The sequence below is a fragment of the Erpetoichthys calabaricus genome, chromosome 3, assembly GCF_900747795.2.
Source record: "Erpetoichthys calabaricus chromosome 3, fErpCal1.3, whole genome shotgun sequence".
Classification (NCBI taxonomy): domain Eukaryota; kingdom Metazoa; phylum Chordata; class Cladistia; order Polypteriformes; family Polypteridae; genus Erpetoichthys; species Erpetoichthys calabaricus.
Genome location: NC_041396.2, coordinates 79,045,033 through 79,063,330, shown reverse-complemented (window position 1 = coordinate 79,063,330; position 18,298 = coordinate 79,045,033). Strand labels below are relative to the sequence as shown.

General features: G+C 37.7%; 1 protein-coding gene across 1 annotated transcript in view; it reads right to left on the bottom strand.

The window, feature by feature from the left end:
* Positions 1 to 7,580: 7,580 nt before the first annotated feature.
* The window catches only part of plg (plasminogen), a 63,498-nt gene continuing 52,780 nt past the window's right edge, over positions 7,581 to 18,298 (bottom strand). The window contains exons 14-19 of the mRNA XM_028796960.2: positions 18,007 to 18,121; positions 15,068 to 15,142; positions 14,563 to 14,703; positions 14,378 to 14,484; positions 12,643 to 12,788; positions 7,581 to 8,376 (exon numbers count right to left, since the gene is read on the bottom strand). Of these exons, the coding sequence (XP_028652793.1) occupies positions 8,215 to 8,376; positions 12,643 to 12,788; positions 14,378 to 14,484; positions 14,563 to 14,703; positions 15,068 to 15,142; positions 18,007 to 18,121 (746 nt within the window). The 3' untranslated portion in view covers positions 7,581 to 8,214. The remainder of the gene's footprint in view (positions 8,377 to 12,642; positions 12,789 to 14,377; positions 14,485 to 14,562; positions 14,704 to 15,067; positions 15,143 to 18,006; positions 18,122 to 18,298) is intronic.

Below are 18,298 nucleotides of genomic sequence, written 5' to 3'. Positions count from 1 at the left end.
TTTTCAATGTCCATCTTAAGATACATAAGTCTGTCTGGAACAACTTAAAGATGGTGGAAATCTGTAACATGCAGTTTGCACACCGAAAACATAAGGTGGAACCAAAGTTTAAAGTTGGTCAGGGGGTGTGCATTTTGACTTGGCACATCTGCCTGTGAGTTCCATGCTGGAAAATTGCTTCTAAATACATTGGACTGATTCACTATTGAGGAGGATGGGTCCAGTGTCATATATCGTCTCACACTTCCACCCAATGTTTCATGTCTCCCAAACTGAAACCACTTTAATGTAGCCCATATTTCAAATTAGAGTCTTCTTTTTCCCCAATTAAGTTAAGCGGAGGTGAGATACAGTATATGGAGTTGCAAATGTGGAATATCTGGTGGTTTGGCTTGAAGTATTGCAATTGGATAAAGGAAATCATGTACACACCCTACTGCTGTTGAATAACTCCCATCATAGACGCCCAGATAAACCTGATGGTTGTGCCCAGAGGTTGTGTCTTAGGATGAGGGATATGTCATGGTTTTGGTTTTTAATTTTTCTAAAAAGTTTGTTGGTGGTTAAAAATACAATTTGAGTGCACAGGAGGCCCAGGAATTAAGTAGTTATGTGAATTTTCTAGTTTCACAATATTTTTAACAGTGAAATAAAATGCATTCTCCCGTGGCACCATGTTGTTATTGTTATAAGCACCACTTTGAGACCTTTCTGTTAGCAGTTGCTATGCTTTTGTTAGGTAAAGTCAACCAGGAGGTATAAAGGTCAGCATCATTTACTTTCTGGTTGACCAGGTTTTCGGATACAACTTAAAACTCGCTTGATTCTCTTAGGGATTATTGATTTCTGGTGTGACGGATGACTAGTGCCCTTACATGGCCGGGACGTCTTCTTAACTCTTTTAGAACAGATGTCTACTTTTGTTGACACAAGGGGTTGAGGGCAGTAAAAGCTATAAATGTCAATAAATCTCACTGTTACATTATAGGTAGACCCTCTTTGCTGGAAGGACTGTTAGACTCATTGATTTGATGTTGAATGCCGGCATGTGCTTGAGTAGTGTCATATAAACAATGTCTAGAATGGCAGCGACATCAGGTGAAGTGAATGCGCAAAGCAAAATATTCCATGCATTTTACTTATTTATTTATTGGTTGTGTATTATTGCTGAATCAGACTCTGAGTTATCGAACTCTGATTTTGATGGAAGTGATTTGGAGATCGAAAATGAAAGTCAGGTACCTGCATCAGGTGATTGATCCCCAGCTGATAGCACAGCTGATGCGCCTATGGTAACATTCACCTCAGAGGACTACACAGACAGAGACCCATGGGAGGCAAGCTGGCTACAGGACTTCACCAAATGACACAGCATGCTAGTGGACACTACGGATTACCAGCCACTTGACTACTTCAGACTTTTTTTTCCAGAAAAGCTCATGAGTGATGAGAAAGCAGGTATGTAATAAGAATGTAATAAGTATGTGAGTTTACATACTGTAGAAGCTCATGAGCACAAAACAGAGTGATATTTGTCATAGATAAGTATTTTATGTTTATTTATGTGTGAAACCACTGCTTTGAGTGCTTTGAGTGTTTTGGGAAAATATTCAGCCCTGGGACAAAAGGAAAAAAAATAATTAGCCCTAAAAGAGTTAAAGGAAGGAATGGGGGAGCAGATATGCCCTGGGCACTGCCTTCCCTGGAGCGCTAGATGGCAGCCCCACTGGGTTGCAGAGATCCCTCGGATTCCCACAGGGCTCCATGGGAGTCGAAGTTTGGCATAGCCCTGTTGGGTTCTGTGGGAGCCTTCAGGGGGAGTTGCAGAGCCCTACTTTGGGTTTCCGCCACATCTGGGAGTACTTCCAGATAATGCTGATGAGGTACAGCATAAAATGAACCGTCTGCCTTCATTCAGAGATCTAGAGTCTGGAGGAAGAGGGATGAAGCTTGCTGAAGGAGGAGTGGAGGCAAAAAAGAAGGAGGACAAAACACAAGAAGAACGACAAGTAGTGCTGTTTTGTTGCTTTGCTTTGTACCGTGCTTGGTGATGTTGGGAAATGAAAGGAAAAGAATTTCCCACTGAAATAAAGACTTGTGTGTTGCTGGACGTGCGCCTAGTGTCTGTCTGTGTCAGGTCTGGGAAGCTGATGTGCCCCCAGGTGGCCACACTAACTACAAACCTTTTCTGTATTTGGACTTGGTGTATATCTTGGATCAATTCACTACTTACTTGACTGGCTTTCAATGCTCATCTCACAGCCCTTAACTATGATTTTGGTTTACTGTCCTCTTTTCTCAACTCTGGACCTCCCAGGTTTGACTTTGACTAGTATATATTACAAACTCCATTCTTATTTCAGACTATGCACTGAAATGTAAATGCTATTGTCAGTTTGGGTTTGAACTGACTTTTGTGTCAATAAAACCAATAACCTCTTGCATTATAAGGATTTCTGAGCATTTGGAGAGCTTGAAAAGAATCTGGTGCTCAGTGTTTTTAGAAACTGTTGAGTAGTGATGAGTGAACCCCATCGAGTTCAGTAAAGTCACAGAAATATTTATCAACTTTAACTTTGCTAAACTTTTCAAAATTCATTTAAGTCAATGAGTGAGAAAAACAACTAGTTTTGAGTGGATTATAATGGTGCAATTGTCTTTTAAGTATTCCTGAGGTCTAGGGAAGCATCGGCCAACTATACCACCCTGATTATTGTCGACAAAATATGTGATCAGAGCTGTGAGGTAGCAGATGGATATGCAGATGGAACGATAACTACAAACAAAATACAACAAATGGACCCAAACTAGCAAATGTAAATATATATATATATATATATATATATATATATATATATATATATATATATATATATATATATATATATATATATATATATATACTAGCAAAATACCTGCGCTTCACAGCGGAGAAGTAGTGTGTTAAAGAGGTTATGTAACCATATATATACATAAACATATATACATATATATACATATCTACATATACACATATCTACATATACATATATATATATACATATACAAATTTACATATCTACATATATATATATATATATACATATAAATATAGACATACATATATACATGCATACATACATTCACATATATATATATATATATATACTGTATATATACATATCTACTTATTGGCTCCTGTATTTAGGATATAGCGGGTTGGATAATGGATGGATGGACATCTGTATGCATAGCTCTATTTGCCCGTTTTCATTTTTTTTCTTTGTTCAGTAATATTTCAGTAAACCCGGAGCTTGTCAGTTCAAATCCTGGTACTGACACCACTGTGTGACCCTGAGGAAGTCACTTCACCTGCCTGTGCTGCAAAAAACAAAAGTAATGTAACAAATTGTACCTCAGATGTTGCAAGTTGCTGGAATAAAGGCATAAGTAAAATAGATAAATATGTATTATACACATAGGAACTATTAATTTATTTTCAGTCAAGTCATCTGCAGCAAACCTTTATAAATGAGGGTTTCTCATTTTTAGATAGTGCAAACTGTTTCTTCTTCATTGACGTTTTCTTTTGGAGAGGTTTTTTCATTTCATTGAAAATTAAAGCAGCAGCTGCCAAAATATGTAGCTTTCTTATTCATTTTTCAACATTGTGTAAAATAAATTTATAAAGTAACATAAAAGGTTTAAATACTGGTTATCCTTTTACACTAAAATATTACTAAAGAGATACAAAAAAAGTAAAATGCATATGTTCTTTTTCTTTAAGGAGATTAAATATTACTGAAGAAAGAAAAAAAAAAGTAAAACAGCCAAATGGGGCTATGCATACAAACTTAAAAGGTTTAAATAAAACAAATATATATTTTATTTTTACTTGCTTAACTTGTGGAGGGTGTATCCTGTAGCAAAGCCCTAACTTTTTTCGTGAAAGCCCGTTTCAGTCAATAAGTCTTAAAAAAACGTGTAAAGATATTGACAATAAGCTAAGCAAACCCAGCAAGACATGGAATCATTTAAATCAAGTATCATTACATCTTCCTTTCTTAAAGAGAAGTAAGGCAGTACTTATAAGCTTACATATATATATATAGACATACATACATACATATATATATATATCTATATCCGAAGCCGTGCAAGCACACTCTTGAGAATGCAACGTATAGTTGTACAGGAGAAAAGCAATCTTGCCTCAAATCAATGGCAACCTTTTGTAGGTCTATGAACTTAATTTAAACTTTAGGTTTACACGGTGCTTTCTTTCTGAAGTACCTGCACTCATGAATATGTCTGTATGTGTCAGTCGGTCAAATCCACGCGCTTCGCACCGGCGAAGTACCGCTTTTAAATTTTTATTAAGAAGAAAAGAAAACCTTTTTAAATTGAGGGAAAATATACTAATAACAGTTTGTTAAGGATCTGTTTTTTTGTGAAGCTGCCTTCACTCGAGTGATCACTTCGAGCTGACTTGCTGGCCAACTATAAGCGTTACCTGGTAGGTAACCACCCATACAATCAGATTGTGAATCAGACTACGAATGCCGTGAATGTAATTACCCCGATCTACATGTTGTCAAATAAACGAACCACACGCCGTGGCGCAATTTTAGGGGCTCCGCCTCTAGCGCTGACGTCCGAGGTTCGATTCCCGTAAGGGAGTGAAGTGAGTGGCTGGTTACCTACCAGGTAACGCTTATGGTTGGCCAGCAAGTGAGGTAACATCAGCCACAGTGCCTTCAGTTGTGAGAAGCAGATCATAGAATGGTTGAAAATAGTTTACTGTCAAATAATGCAAAGAGTACGCGACACGTCTTTCCCCCTTATTCTTGGCTCATCAGGCGTACACACTCACTGCACTCGCTTACGGTAATCGAACCTCGGACGTCAGCGCTAGAGGGGCTTCGCAGCGGTGAAGTATTGCTTTTAAATTTTAATTAAGAAGAAAAGAAAAGCTTTTTAAATTAAGTCTTAAAAAGAGGTGTAAAGATATTGACAATAAACTACGCAAACCCACCAAGAAATGCAATCGTTTAAATCAAGGCGCGAGTCGAAAAACACCACCCCATAATATTAGTTAACGATTAACACATTTCTATATGTATTGTAAGCATAATAATAATAATAATAATTCATTACATTTATATAGCGCTTTTCTCAGTACTCAAAGCGCTATCCACACAGGGAGGAACCGGGAAGCGAACCCACAATCTTCCACAGTCTCCTTACTGCAAAGCAGCAGCACTACCATTGCGCATACAATACAACTGATAATATGTTGCGCTTATTTATCTGGTGTACCGACATTTTTGCGCGTTTAACGTCTGAAATCTAACGTGGTTTGTGCCCTTCAGAATGAAAAGAGTTTGCATTTACCTTTTTAATAAAAGGCGAGCTTTTAAGCCTGAGAAATCACCCCGTAAATGCACACGTTTAATTGCACATGTGTTAATATGTATGCTTACACAGTATTAAAAGACACTCAACAACGTCATTTACCTTTGTTCCCGTGTTTGATAAAAGGCGAGCTTTTAAGCCTGAGAAATCACCTCGTAAATGTACACGTTTAATTGCACATGTGTTAATATGTATGCTTACACAGTATTAAAAGACACTCAAAAATTAACGTCATTTACCTTCGTTCCCGCGTTTGACTCGTGCTGTAAATCTCTTCCTTGTTTTTAGTTCACGTGATTACGTAGGAGGCGTGATGATGCGATATGTGACTCCGCCTCCTCCATTAGAGTATATGGACAAAAAACAGGTTCCAGTTATGACCATTACGCGTAGAATTTCGAAATGAAACCTGACTAACTTTTGTAAGTAAGCTGTAAGGAATGAGCCTGCCAAATTTCAGCCTTCCACCTACACGGGAAGTTGGAGAATTAGTGATGAGTCAGTCAGTCAGTCAGTCAGTCAGTGAGTCAGTGAGGGCTTTGCCTTTTATTAATTAGTATATATATATATATATATATATATATATATATATATATATATATATATATATATATATATATATATATAAAATTGGACTCAGCTGTAGTTTGGGACTGGCTAGTTCCTTTGATTGAAGGTGAGGCTCCAGACAAAGCTGAAATATCTTTTTTCATTTCTGATTTACCTGTGTAAATACTTTTTTTCTTACATCAAGTAAAAATACTTTGTAAATAGTAATACATATTTTGTTATTATTTCACAGGGTCTCGTGTGTTTTCTGACTGTGCAGGGAGAGGGCTCCTTTAAGTCTTATTTTGTCTGTGGCACATGGCTAATTATGCATACATTCATAATAAACCACATGGTGCTGTGTGAGAGACTGCACAAGCACAAAGCAATCAGCGTTATATATCTGGTGGCAATACTCATAACATTTTCATTATGTTCATCTACTGTACCCCTCAAAATACTTTTTTTAAAAATGAATGTGGGGTGCAAAATCTGGCTGGATTGGGGTGTAACATCATGCATGGGTAAAGCAGAATGGGCAGTGATCTTAATGCGCATTAAGTGAAAATTCTGTGCATGGCTGCTAATGCTCTGTGATGTCACACTGGCCTTATAAAACATCAAGGGGAGCTAGGAAAACATGTTTGTCTTAGCTGGATGCAAGGTGAATTTCCAGAAAAATATTTGGCAAACAAGGTCATCAGAGAACACAGAATATTCTTTATGAAAATGCTTTGACGAATTTGGAGATGATCAGCGCTACTCCAAAGACATACAGCTTAGGTGGATTGGCAATGCTAAATTGGCTGTGATGTGTGCATGTACAATCGCATGATGGCAGTGCACACGATTCTTGGTGGAACAGGCACCAGCTTCACCATGACCCTGCTGTGGACGTCGAGGCCAAGTTAGCATTGCCAATATATCTAAGGTGTATGTCTTTGGAGTATGGATGGAAATCTGAGCACCCAGTGGAAACCCACAGAGTCACAGAGAAAACATGCAAACTCCATGCAGGGTGCACCCAAGAGTTAAACTCTGGTCCCCTTGTTACGAGGCACTGCACCATGGTGCTTTCCCGGTTTAACACATATGCTATTGATATTTCCATCAGATAAGGTAATCCTTTGAAACTTACTTTGTTAGGTTTGGTAACTTAAGATTTTTTGACACATGATCTAGAAAACATCATCAAATGCTGCAACAAAATTTACTGAAATCTGCAGCCAAGGCTGGTCCTGATTGCTGGCTAAATTTCATTAAGAATTTCTTTTGAAACCAGACTGGAGCTTAAGAAATTTGCTAGGTTCGCTTGGGAACTCATTTTTAAAAATTTTTGGCAGAATTATTATTTTGGCATATATATCCTATTATTTTGGTGACATCATTGATTTGCCATACCACCTGTGAAATCCACTTTGGTCTCTGCTTCTGGTTTTGGGTGAACATTTTAGCAAGTCATTTCACAGACTACAAGTCCTAGTTAGCTCTGAATATTCTGCTGTCTGATCCTTTAAATTTGATTCTGTCTTGCTTACTATGACCTAATAACAAACCTAACAATATGTATTACACAAGTGACAAATTACCTGATAAAAACTTACATAATTAATAAATAAATTATAACATTTAACAGCTTATTTCTTAGTATGTCTTTATTCATTGAGAGGTCCAAAGAACTAAATGGTTGATATAAAACAGATTGTGGCCTCAAAAATGTAATGAAAATTTTACTATTTTCATTAAAGATAAAAATGTGTGCTGTATATGTAGTGCAAAAAGAGTCACTGAAATCAATTAATTTGTATGATAACATACTGAACACAGAAACATAGTCAAACATGGCAACAATATTAACAGCTATGTATTAACAATAAGTAGGACAATATTTCTTTGCTTAATCAATTTCCAGTTTCTTGTGCTTTGTTTGATTTTTAGTTTATAGTCATTTTATCTGCCTCTTTATTTATTATGTGTGGGTCCTCTTTTTGTTTGCTTTTGTTTTACATTTCAGATGCTCACCATAACTAAATAAGTAAAAAAACATTCCAGTAATTTGTGTCTGGAAAAAGACACATTTCTACACAGAAAGGCCTTTCTACTTCAAAAAGAAAAACAAGAAGGGACAACAACACCATGGAAGTTACTGCCAAGGTCTCTGTGACTCTTTCAATGGTGCTCTTAAACAAAATGGACCTTATTTACAATGTACAATTTATAATGTAATTAGGGCCTTGGACTTGCATCCTTGAATTTTAAGCTACTTTTTTGCTAGTTCTTTTTAATGGTTGCATCAATCCAGTCAACAAAGTTAGATACTCGCACATAGACTCCTGGCTTCATGGCATTTGCGCAGCCTATGCCCCAGGATGTCACTCCCTGAAGAACAAAGGCAGTGTTCATGTTGCAAACCAGTGGACCACCGCTGTCACCCTAAGGAGAAAAGATAAATAAATAATGTTAAAAGAGTTACAAGCTTTAAAAAATACAGTTAAATGTTGTTCATGATTGAAATATATCTTTACACACTACTAAATTCTTGTCATAATGACCTTGGTGATCTTCCTCAGTAATTAATTCACTCTCTTTACTCACCACTTTACTTGGCTATAAAATGCAAGTGTGATAAAAGTCTGACTAATTGGATATCAGATGTTGCTGTAACTGGAATGTTAAAAAAAGTATGAAGACAAGATGTTTCCCTTTGAGTATCCTTCTTATAATAAACTATTAATATAAATACCATTAAAATTTACACTATAGTTTACTTCCAGTATTGATGCAGAGATCAATAAGAAGTAATGGAGTTGATTTAAAATTGTACTTGTATACAGTGGATAATGCATTGTACTTGAGTACCAAAAATTGAGAAGCCATTATAAACATAAGTGAGATAAAAAGATTTTACTACAGAAATTGCAGTTCTGTAAAAAACAGAAAAGCAGGCCTTACCATATGACGTATGAGCACAGAAGAGGAATAGTTAAAAAGGAAATCATTAATACCAAGAGAAAGAGACATGTTCACCAACATATTACATTTAAAACAGAAAAAAATGTACAGCACTCTCTGGGGAATGCTCGTTATTTACTCATTTTAAAGACAAAGCATACATACAATAAACGGTATATTACCACAAAAATGACAGAACTAATTCATCACTTTAATTATAAGTATATCCACTGAACATGCTGTAGCTTATTTTTGCAGGATCAAGAGGAGCCAGAGCTCACATAAACAACCATGCTCATTCACACTTTTAGTTAGAATTGACATTCAACCTAATCTATGTGTTTGAATGTATCATGCTGTTTGGAATTGTGAATGGCTGGAGCATGCACAAAAATGAGCATCTGCTAATACAGGCTATGACAGAGAAAGATTTTAACCTATTCTTGTGTATTTTGAGCCACCTTGCTGCCTCTCTTACTTTTATAATAAACTTTGATTAATAATTCCTGAACCCAGGATAAACTGCCAATATCGCAGCACACCAGCTGAGACCAACCACAAAAAGCAGCAGTGCAAAGTGGACATATAAAAGCTGATGTGAGTATAGTTTTTTTTTTATTTTGCTTGGCACAGGTTCAAGTAGGGCTTAATCAGAATTTTGTAATAGTATACTTTACTATTATTTGTTAACCTAGCCATAGGGGATGCACAAACCAGTGTGTTTCTTCGTGCCGGTCCCAAGCCCGGATAAATGTGGAGGGTTACGTCAGGAAGGGCATCCAGTGTTAAAATTTTGCCAAATCAATATGCGGACAACAATACAAATTTCCATTCCGGATTGGTCAAGCCCTGGGTTAACAACGACCGCCACCAGTACTGTTAGCCAACAGGGTACTGGTGGAAATTGGGCTACTGTTGGCCAAAGAAGAAGGAGAAGAAGAGGGGGGAGACGTGTCCGGAGGCAGGAGGAGAGGAGGAAGGTAAAGAGAGTGGAACTGAGGGTAGGAACTTTGAATGTTGGCAGTATGACTGGTAAGGGGAGAGAGTTAGCAGATATGATGGAGAGAAGGAATGTTGATATATTGTGCGTGCAAGAGACTAAATGGAAGGGGAGTAAGGTCAGGTGGATCGGAGGTAGATTCAAATTGTTCTATCATGGTGTGGATAGGAGGAGAAATGGAGTAGGTGTTATTCTGAAGGAACAGTATGTCAAGAGTGTTTTGGAGGTGAAAAGAGTGTCAGACAGAGTAATGATTATGAAGCTGGAAATTGGAGGTGTGACAATGAATGTTGTTAGTGCATATGCCCCGCAAGTTGGGTGTGCAATGGATGAGAAAGAAGATTTTTGGAGTGAGTTTGATGAAGTGATGAACAATGTACCCAAGGGACAGAAAGTGGTGATTGGAGTGGATTTCAATGGACATGTTGGTGAAGGGAACAGAGGAGACAAGGAGGGGATGGGTAGGTATGGTGTCAAGGAGAGGAATGAAGAAGGTCAGAGGGTAGTGGATTTTGCCAAAAGGATTGGCATGGCAGTGGTGAATACGTATTTTAAGTAGAGGGCGGAACATAGGGTTACGTACAGGAGTGAAGGAAGATGCACACAGAGTCAATCTGAAGGAGATTGAAGACTGCAAAGTGGTGGCAGGGGAAAATGTAGTTAAGCAGCACAGGATGGTGGTCCGTAGGATGATGTTGGAGATCAAAAAGAGGAAGAGAGTGATGGCTGAGCCAAGGATCAAATGGTGGAAATTGAAAAAGAAAGACTGCAAGGTTGAGTTTAGGGAGAAGGTGAGACAGGCACTGGGTTGTAATAAAGAGTTACCAGACAGTTGGGAAACTACAGCAGATGTAGTAAGGGTGACAACAAGAAAGGTGCTTGGCGTGACATCTGGACAGAGGAAGGAGGAAAATGAAACCTGGTGGTGGAATGGGGAAGTACAGGAGAGTATACAGAGGAAGAGGATGTCAAAGAAGAAGTTGGATAGTCAGAGAGATGCAGAAAGTAGACAAGAGTACAAAGAGATAAGGTGCAAGGTGAAGAGAAAGATGGCGAAAGCTGAAGAAAAGACACAGGGACTGAGCTGGGAAAGATGTGCAGCAGGTTAGGGTGATAAAGGATAAAGATGGAAACGTACTCACAAGCGAGGAGAGTGTGTTGAGCAAATGGAAAGAGTACTTTGAGAGGCTGATGAATCAAGAGAACAAGAGAGAGAAGAGGTTAGATGATGTGGAGATAGTGAATCAGGAAGTGCAATGGATTAGCAAGGAGGAAGTAAGGACAGCTATGAAAAGGATAAAGAATGGAAAAGCCATTGGTCCAGATGATATACCTGTGGAAGCATGGAGGTGTTTAGGAGAGATGGCAGTAGAGTTTTTAAGCAGATTGTGTAAAGGAATCTTGGAAAGTGATAGGATGCCTGAGGAGTGGAGAAGAAGTGTAATGGTAACGATATTTAAGAATAAGGGGGATGTGAAGAACTGTAGTAACTACAGGGGGATAAAATTGATAAGCCACAGCATGAAGTTATGGGAAAGAGTAGTGGAAGCTTGGTTAAGAAGGGAGGTAATTAGATTAGTGAGCAGCAGTGTGGTTTCATGCCAAGAAAAAGCACCACAGATGCAATGTTTGCTCTGAGTGTGTTGATGGAGAAGTATAGAGAAGCCCAGAAGGAGTTGCATTGTGCCGTTTTGGACCTGGAGAAAGCATATAACAGGGTGCCTCGAGAGGAGTTGTGGTTTTGTATGAGGAAGTCGGGAGTGGCAGAGAAGTATATAAGAGTGGTACAGGATATGTACGAGGGAAGTGTGACTTTGGTGAGGTCTGCGGCATGAGTGACGGATGCATTCAAGGTGGAAGTGGGATTACATCAGGGATCGGCTCTGAGCCCTTTCTTATTTGCAATGGTGATGGACAGGTTGACAGACGAGATTAGACAGGAGTCCCCGAGGACTATGATGTTTGCTGATGACATTGTGATCTGTAGTGATAGAAGGGAGCAGGTTGAGGAGACCCTGGAGAGGTGGATATATGCTCTACAGAGGAGAGGAATTAAGGTCAGTAGGAACAAGACATAATACATGTGTGTAAATGAGAGGGAAGTCAGTGGAATGGTGAGGATGCAGGGAGTAGAGTTGGCGAAGGTGGATGAGTTTAAATACTTGGGATCAACAGTACAGAGTAACAGGGATTGTGGAAGAGAGGTGAAAAAGAGAGTGCAGGCAGTGTGGAATGGGTGGAGAAGAGTGTCAGGAGTAATTTGTGACAGACAGGTATCAGCAAGACTGAAAGGGAAGGTCTACAGGACAATAGTGAGACCAGCTAAGTTATATGGATTGGAGACAGTGACACTGATCAGAAAGCAGGAGATGGAGCTGGGTGTAGCAGAGTTAAAGATGCTAAGATTTGCACTGGGTGTAATGAGGATCGACAGGATTAGAAATGAGTACATTAGAGGGTCAGCTCAAGTTGGAGTCAGAGAGGCGAGATTGCGTTGGTTTGGACATGTGCAGAGGAGAGATGCAGGGTATATTGGGAGAAGGATATTAAAGATAGAGCTGCCAGGAAAGAGGAAAAGAGGAAGGCCTAAGCGAAGGTTTATGGATGTGGCGAGAGAGGACATGCAGGTGATGGGTGTAACAGAACAAGATGCAGAGGACAGAAAGATATGGAAGAAGATGATCCACTGTGGCAACCCCTAATGGAAGCAGCCGAAAGAAGAAAATGAATTTACTATTATTTGTTACCTGGCAACTGTCAGTACCACCTTCAATGGTCCCAGCACACATTTCATAAGACTTCACACGACCTGCAAGATATTCTGGCCGATTGCATACTTTATTCTCAATAACTGGGAATCCTGTTTCTTTAAGGAAACCGTCACCACCAGTACCTAAAAGGAGAAGTTAAAAAAAAAACACCTTAGTTAAATGCAATGTATAGACATCAATCTAAGCAAATGGTAGACACAATACACCTTCAATAGGGAATAGCACGGTGAACAAACACCAGCTTTAGTGACTGGCACAGGTGTAGCTCAGGTCTGAAGACAACCATGTGGTCTGCTAATGCTGAACTAGTAAGCCTCTTTGCTTGAAGCAGCTATCCATGTGGGGCCCTATAAATAAGAGATACCTAACACTCAAACAAACAACAAAGTTGACAGTAGGTGTATTGTAGATGAAGCAAAATTACAAACACAAGACTTCCATGATAATTTACTTAAGGTGTAGTATCAAGAGTACCTGGTGTGGGTGATTGCCACATTCCCACAGGGTTTAGTGGCTAAGGAAAGAGGAATTTTAAAAAAAACAGCACAGCAAATTCTGCACCTTGCTTTGGTGAGAGACACATGTGTAGCTCAGGTCTGAAGACAACCATTTGATCTGCTTGTACCATGAGAGTAAGTCAAGCTGTACACATGCTGGTAAAGCTGTACATGTGGAGCGCTGTAAAGCAGCTGTATTAAAGTATAGGTAAATTTCCATGATAATGCAGCATGCCTTTTTCCCTGGTACAGAAAACCACGTTTTCATTCTAATACATCTAGAAAAACCACTACAATGAAAACTCTTGGCAAGCATTGCCTGGTGCTCTTTCATCTTTAACGTTTTCTTAATAGCTTTTTCAAGGAGCTTATTTAAGAACTCCAATAAGAGTTTAACTGGATTTCCATCTTCTTTTTCCCAAGGAATCTAATAATTCTTAGACTTTTATTTCAACTACAATTTTAATAAATACAAGTTTTTCTTACTAAATGTAATGTTACCATATTTTTAACTTCATTCAGTTGGATGGTCATCATACTCACTTTACTCTCTGTGTAATCACTTGTCTTAAGTACACAGGTACTTAAGATTCTGCTGCATGAATCCTGCATTGCTTCTGTGCCAACTAGTTAAGTGCCATGTGATGACAAATTAGCCTTAACCAAATCCTATTGTCTCATTATTTCCTCTTTAAATTACTGAATCACCCCAATCAGAAAATGTGTATGCTCTACATTATATTGTATATCAAATTATGTAGTTTTCTATGTTTTACTGTATGTCCAGGAAGTAAAGGGTGTAGACAATACATAGACTGTACAGTAGAGACTGAAAAATGTGGAAATGATACGAGACTACTAGTCAGGCTCTAAAACTATAGTTGTGGTGACATGCATTGCTCACACCATTTCTACTATGATTTCATCATTCTAATCAGATATTGTTAATATCTTCTCAGGATTTGCTTTAGACAATACTTTTGTTTATGAATGGTCAAGTGAAATCATTTCTCCCTTTAGTTTCATTAGTTCATGTGCTGCATGCTTTGAAGATATTATGTGCTCTGGGCTATGGGGAGTCTTTAAATATTTAAATACAAGAGTAAATAAGGTAAATCAAAAGATAAATTAAATAAATGTAAAATAACGTTGTCAGAAGAGAAACTACCTCAAACATCCATGTCTGTCATCCAGGGAAGACCACATTCACATACCTTTTGTTTCACCCCAGCCAGTTACGTAACATTCTGTCCCCGTTGGTACCATATAGTCCTTCTTCGGCAAGCAGGCTGGCAAGACTGCTTTGTTGATGATAGCAGGTCTGAAATAAAATTGTTTAGCTGATCTTTTGTCATTTCAAGGTGTCAACAGAGCTGAAAACATCAAACCTGAGGTTTACCTGGATAATTTAATTAAAGCAATATCTACTCCATTTGGCCCCAAAACCAGTTTCTCAACATCAAACACCTGCTTAGTGTCCTCCAATGCTTTTTCAGTTTGTATGCCAAGATACACTTTGTATGCAGATGGTCTTGTGGATCTGTAAACAACAGAATGAAACAGTAATAAATTTTCACCTGAAAAAAACGAGTAAGCCTTAAACAGGCACTGAAATGAAGGTTATGGGTAACAAAACAGGCAGTGGACTAGTAAATAATTTGGTTAATTTCCATTTGTAAAATTAAGGCAGTAGGAGCTTATCTGTAGAATGGATGGGCTGCTTCAATATGTAATAAATACAGGGACTACCTCTCTTCTGAAGAGATGATTTATCTGAAATATGGCTTTATCCACTTATCGTTTTCCATTGAGGTAAACATTAGAGATGAACTCCATATATATCTATGATAATGTCTATGATGATCTATGTTACCCATGGTATAGATTTCCTTGGGTAAGCTTACCTTTCCAAGCAATGAGCAGCAGTGAGAATCCATTGTGGGTCAATCAGAGTTCCTCCACAGAAATGGATGTGAAAACTGAAATAAAAGCATTGGGTAAGTTGATTTTCATAGTCATTGTTTTTTGTTTTTAATAAGAGAACAAAACAAAGAGTAAAGCACAGTTGAGTCAACAGTAGGATAGTAAGTAAATACTGTAATTAGCCAGCTTTGTAAATGCTGGCTTTCACAGTAAGGAAAGACATAAAGGTATACCAGATAACTACAATACATCACAGAAGGACAATGAGCATTGGTGCTAGGAAGAAGGTGAGGTAAAAGCACAAGCAAAAAAGAAGGGGAATTAAGCAGTTGTAGTATTGATAGCTGTATTAGGTTAGAAAGAAAGGTATGGTTGAATCATTAGTGAAACAGACAGGTGTAAGGAAAGTCTAAGATAAAAAACACTTTCAGCTGGCGGCTCAAAGTGGTCAGTAGCAAGCTGAATGTGTGGCCGTGAGAGAAATACATAGGTTTAGAGAAGCTATTAGGTTTGTTAAACTCATAAATTATTTTAGATTTATTTTAAAAGGGCTTAATTAAAATGCAAAAAAAAGAATCATGAGGCCAATACAATGCATGTTCTGCATGACGCTAAGTCAAGGCAAGAGGTGAATAATGTCCAGGGGCATCAACCCAAGAGTCTGAGGTTTTTAACCAGTTTCAGGACCTTGTGGAACTGGATGGTGTCCTCTGAAAAAGACAAGTAGTAATAATGGAGGATGCAATCATTAGAGGGACTGAGATGCCGGCTTGCTTCAAGGACAGAGAATCTCATACAGTGCATTGCCTTTTGGGTGCACAGGTAAGAAACCTAACTGGATGGGTAGACAGACTTTTGACTGGAGTGGGTCTAGATCAGTCGTCATTGTTCATTCTGGAGCAAATGACATATGTAAGGGAAGACTGTCAGTTCTTAAGCCATAGCTTAGTGAGGATGTGTGGATTTTAATTAGAAATCATTAGAAGTTTGTTATAAGCTTCTTAATGCAGGCAGTATTTCCAATATACACATTTTAAATAATATTAAAAAGTCAAGCAGGTATGCTATAGTCATGGGAGTTATGAGGGAATTTAATTGCTCAAATATTAACTAGGTTAGTCTTACAAATAGCAGAGCAAAGGAGCAGATGTTTTTGGATGTAATCAATAACTGTTTTTAATACAGTATGTTAAAACACTAATGCAGAGGGAAACCTGTCTCGATTTAGTGTTCTGTAATAATTACAATAGGAGTCAGGGAATATATGTGCTTGAACCATTAGGATTTAGGGATTATTATATAATACATTTCACTGCATTTAGGTAGAGTACATATTCAAAAACAAAAACAATTAAGTTGAATTTTAGTAGGACTTTGACTAAATGTGGCAAAGACCAAATAAGATAAATAGGCCTTCAAGTGCGAAGAGAGCTAAAAAGAGGTAGGGCAGGTTTGAAAGTGTTTTAGAATAAGTTTATTCCAAAATTTATAAGCAGTAAAAAATTAAAGAGAACTCTGTACTGGATCAATAAGGAGGTAAATGAGAAATTACAATGGAAAAAAAGGCTGTATAATTCGAGGAGAGATGAGATAAAGGCCACTTGTAGAGAAATGATTCAGAAAAGACAAATAATTGACCCAATGAGATTCTTTCAATAGTTTAGTAGTAAAAGAAAGAGGTGAAGAGTATAAGGAATGGTAAAGGAAGAAGATGCTTTGAACCTATGTTTTTGAAGCAAATACACTGCACTTAAGTTTTTCTGAAGTTTATACTTATGAAGTTAATAATCTCACAGAAGTAACAGGCACTAGTAAGGATGTAGTTAATAATTTGCTTTTATTGAACAGACTGTATGTTGTCTGGATTCCTCTCTAATAATACAGCAGATTCTACATTGTCTGCCCCTTCACCTTTCGTACATCCATCTGCAAACTGCATCTTGAATTTCCACTTCTTTTAGTTCACTTGATCATAAACCTTTCATGTGATACCTTGTCAAAATCCTTATCCAAAATAATCGAATAGAATAGAATTCTAGCATCTGAGCACATGCTGATTATTTGCTGATATACTTGTTCGTGACATGCGATCCTCAATTTTTTAACAATTGTTTTCATTAATTTACTAATGATGTATATTAAGCTTTCTGGCCTCGTTTTTATATCCACAACAAAGATGGCATGACTTGAAAATTTGGTGCTCTGTTTGTCTCATATCTGAAAAGTTAAATTCTTCCTGTAGTGATTAAACCTTTAATATCAGCTGTCATTAACAAACAAGGAAAAAATAAACTTAAATAAAAAATATCCAGACACAACAAAGTGTGAGAGTTTCAATCAAGTGACAGTGAAGGCATGCCTTGACAGCACTGGCTGTCAAGAAGCCAAATGGAGCATAGAAACTCTGACCTTATCTACTATGAAGAGCACTATACAGGCATAAATTAAACTAAAAATAAGAATCATACTTTTCCTGCATATTTTATAGACGAAAACAGCATGACACTAAAAAAGAGCAATGTGGAAATATGGTAATTCACAAATCCAGAGCAAATTGGACATTGAAGTATACAATTAAACTAAAGTGCTTCTCAGAAAAAGTTTTTTGTAGTCCTGCAATAGCTGTATTTCAGATGTTAAATACAAAAGGAGAGAAAATGGGAGAATGTTCTTAAGAAGCTGTGGGCAACAGAAATTGTGTGGGAACTGTTAGGAAAAATGATCTTGGGAGTAAAACTTTGCAGTTCTTTTTTGCCTGAGCTGGCATACAGCTTTTTAAGCAATGCACACGCTTATTTATGACTAAATGTGAACATGAGAATGAGAAGATAATAAAATACTGGTAAAATCAAGATGAGATTCTAAGATCCCATTGTAAGACCAACTGTATATGAAGCTGGAACTTTTTAATGTGTTTTACCTTGTACGCAGACTGGCTTGCCAAGGCCATGAGTGTGGATTTGAAATGCAACCTCCCACAATGCGACCAAAACATCTTCTTGGTTTCACAGCAGGGTTTCCACACTCTTGGGAATCTGTCAAAAACAAATGTTTCCAATTTACTCAAAAAAATTTTACTATCATTTTTACCTTCACAATTAATTAGCAATAAGTTGCTTACTCTAAATACAAACCAAATGTGTTTGATAATATTGATACTTGCCCCCCACTGTCCAGTTCATTAGGTTCACCTGCTCTTTCTACAAAAGTAA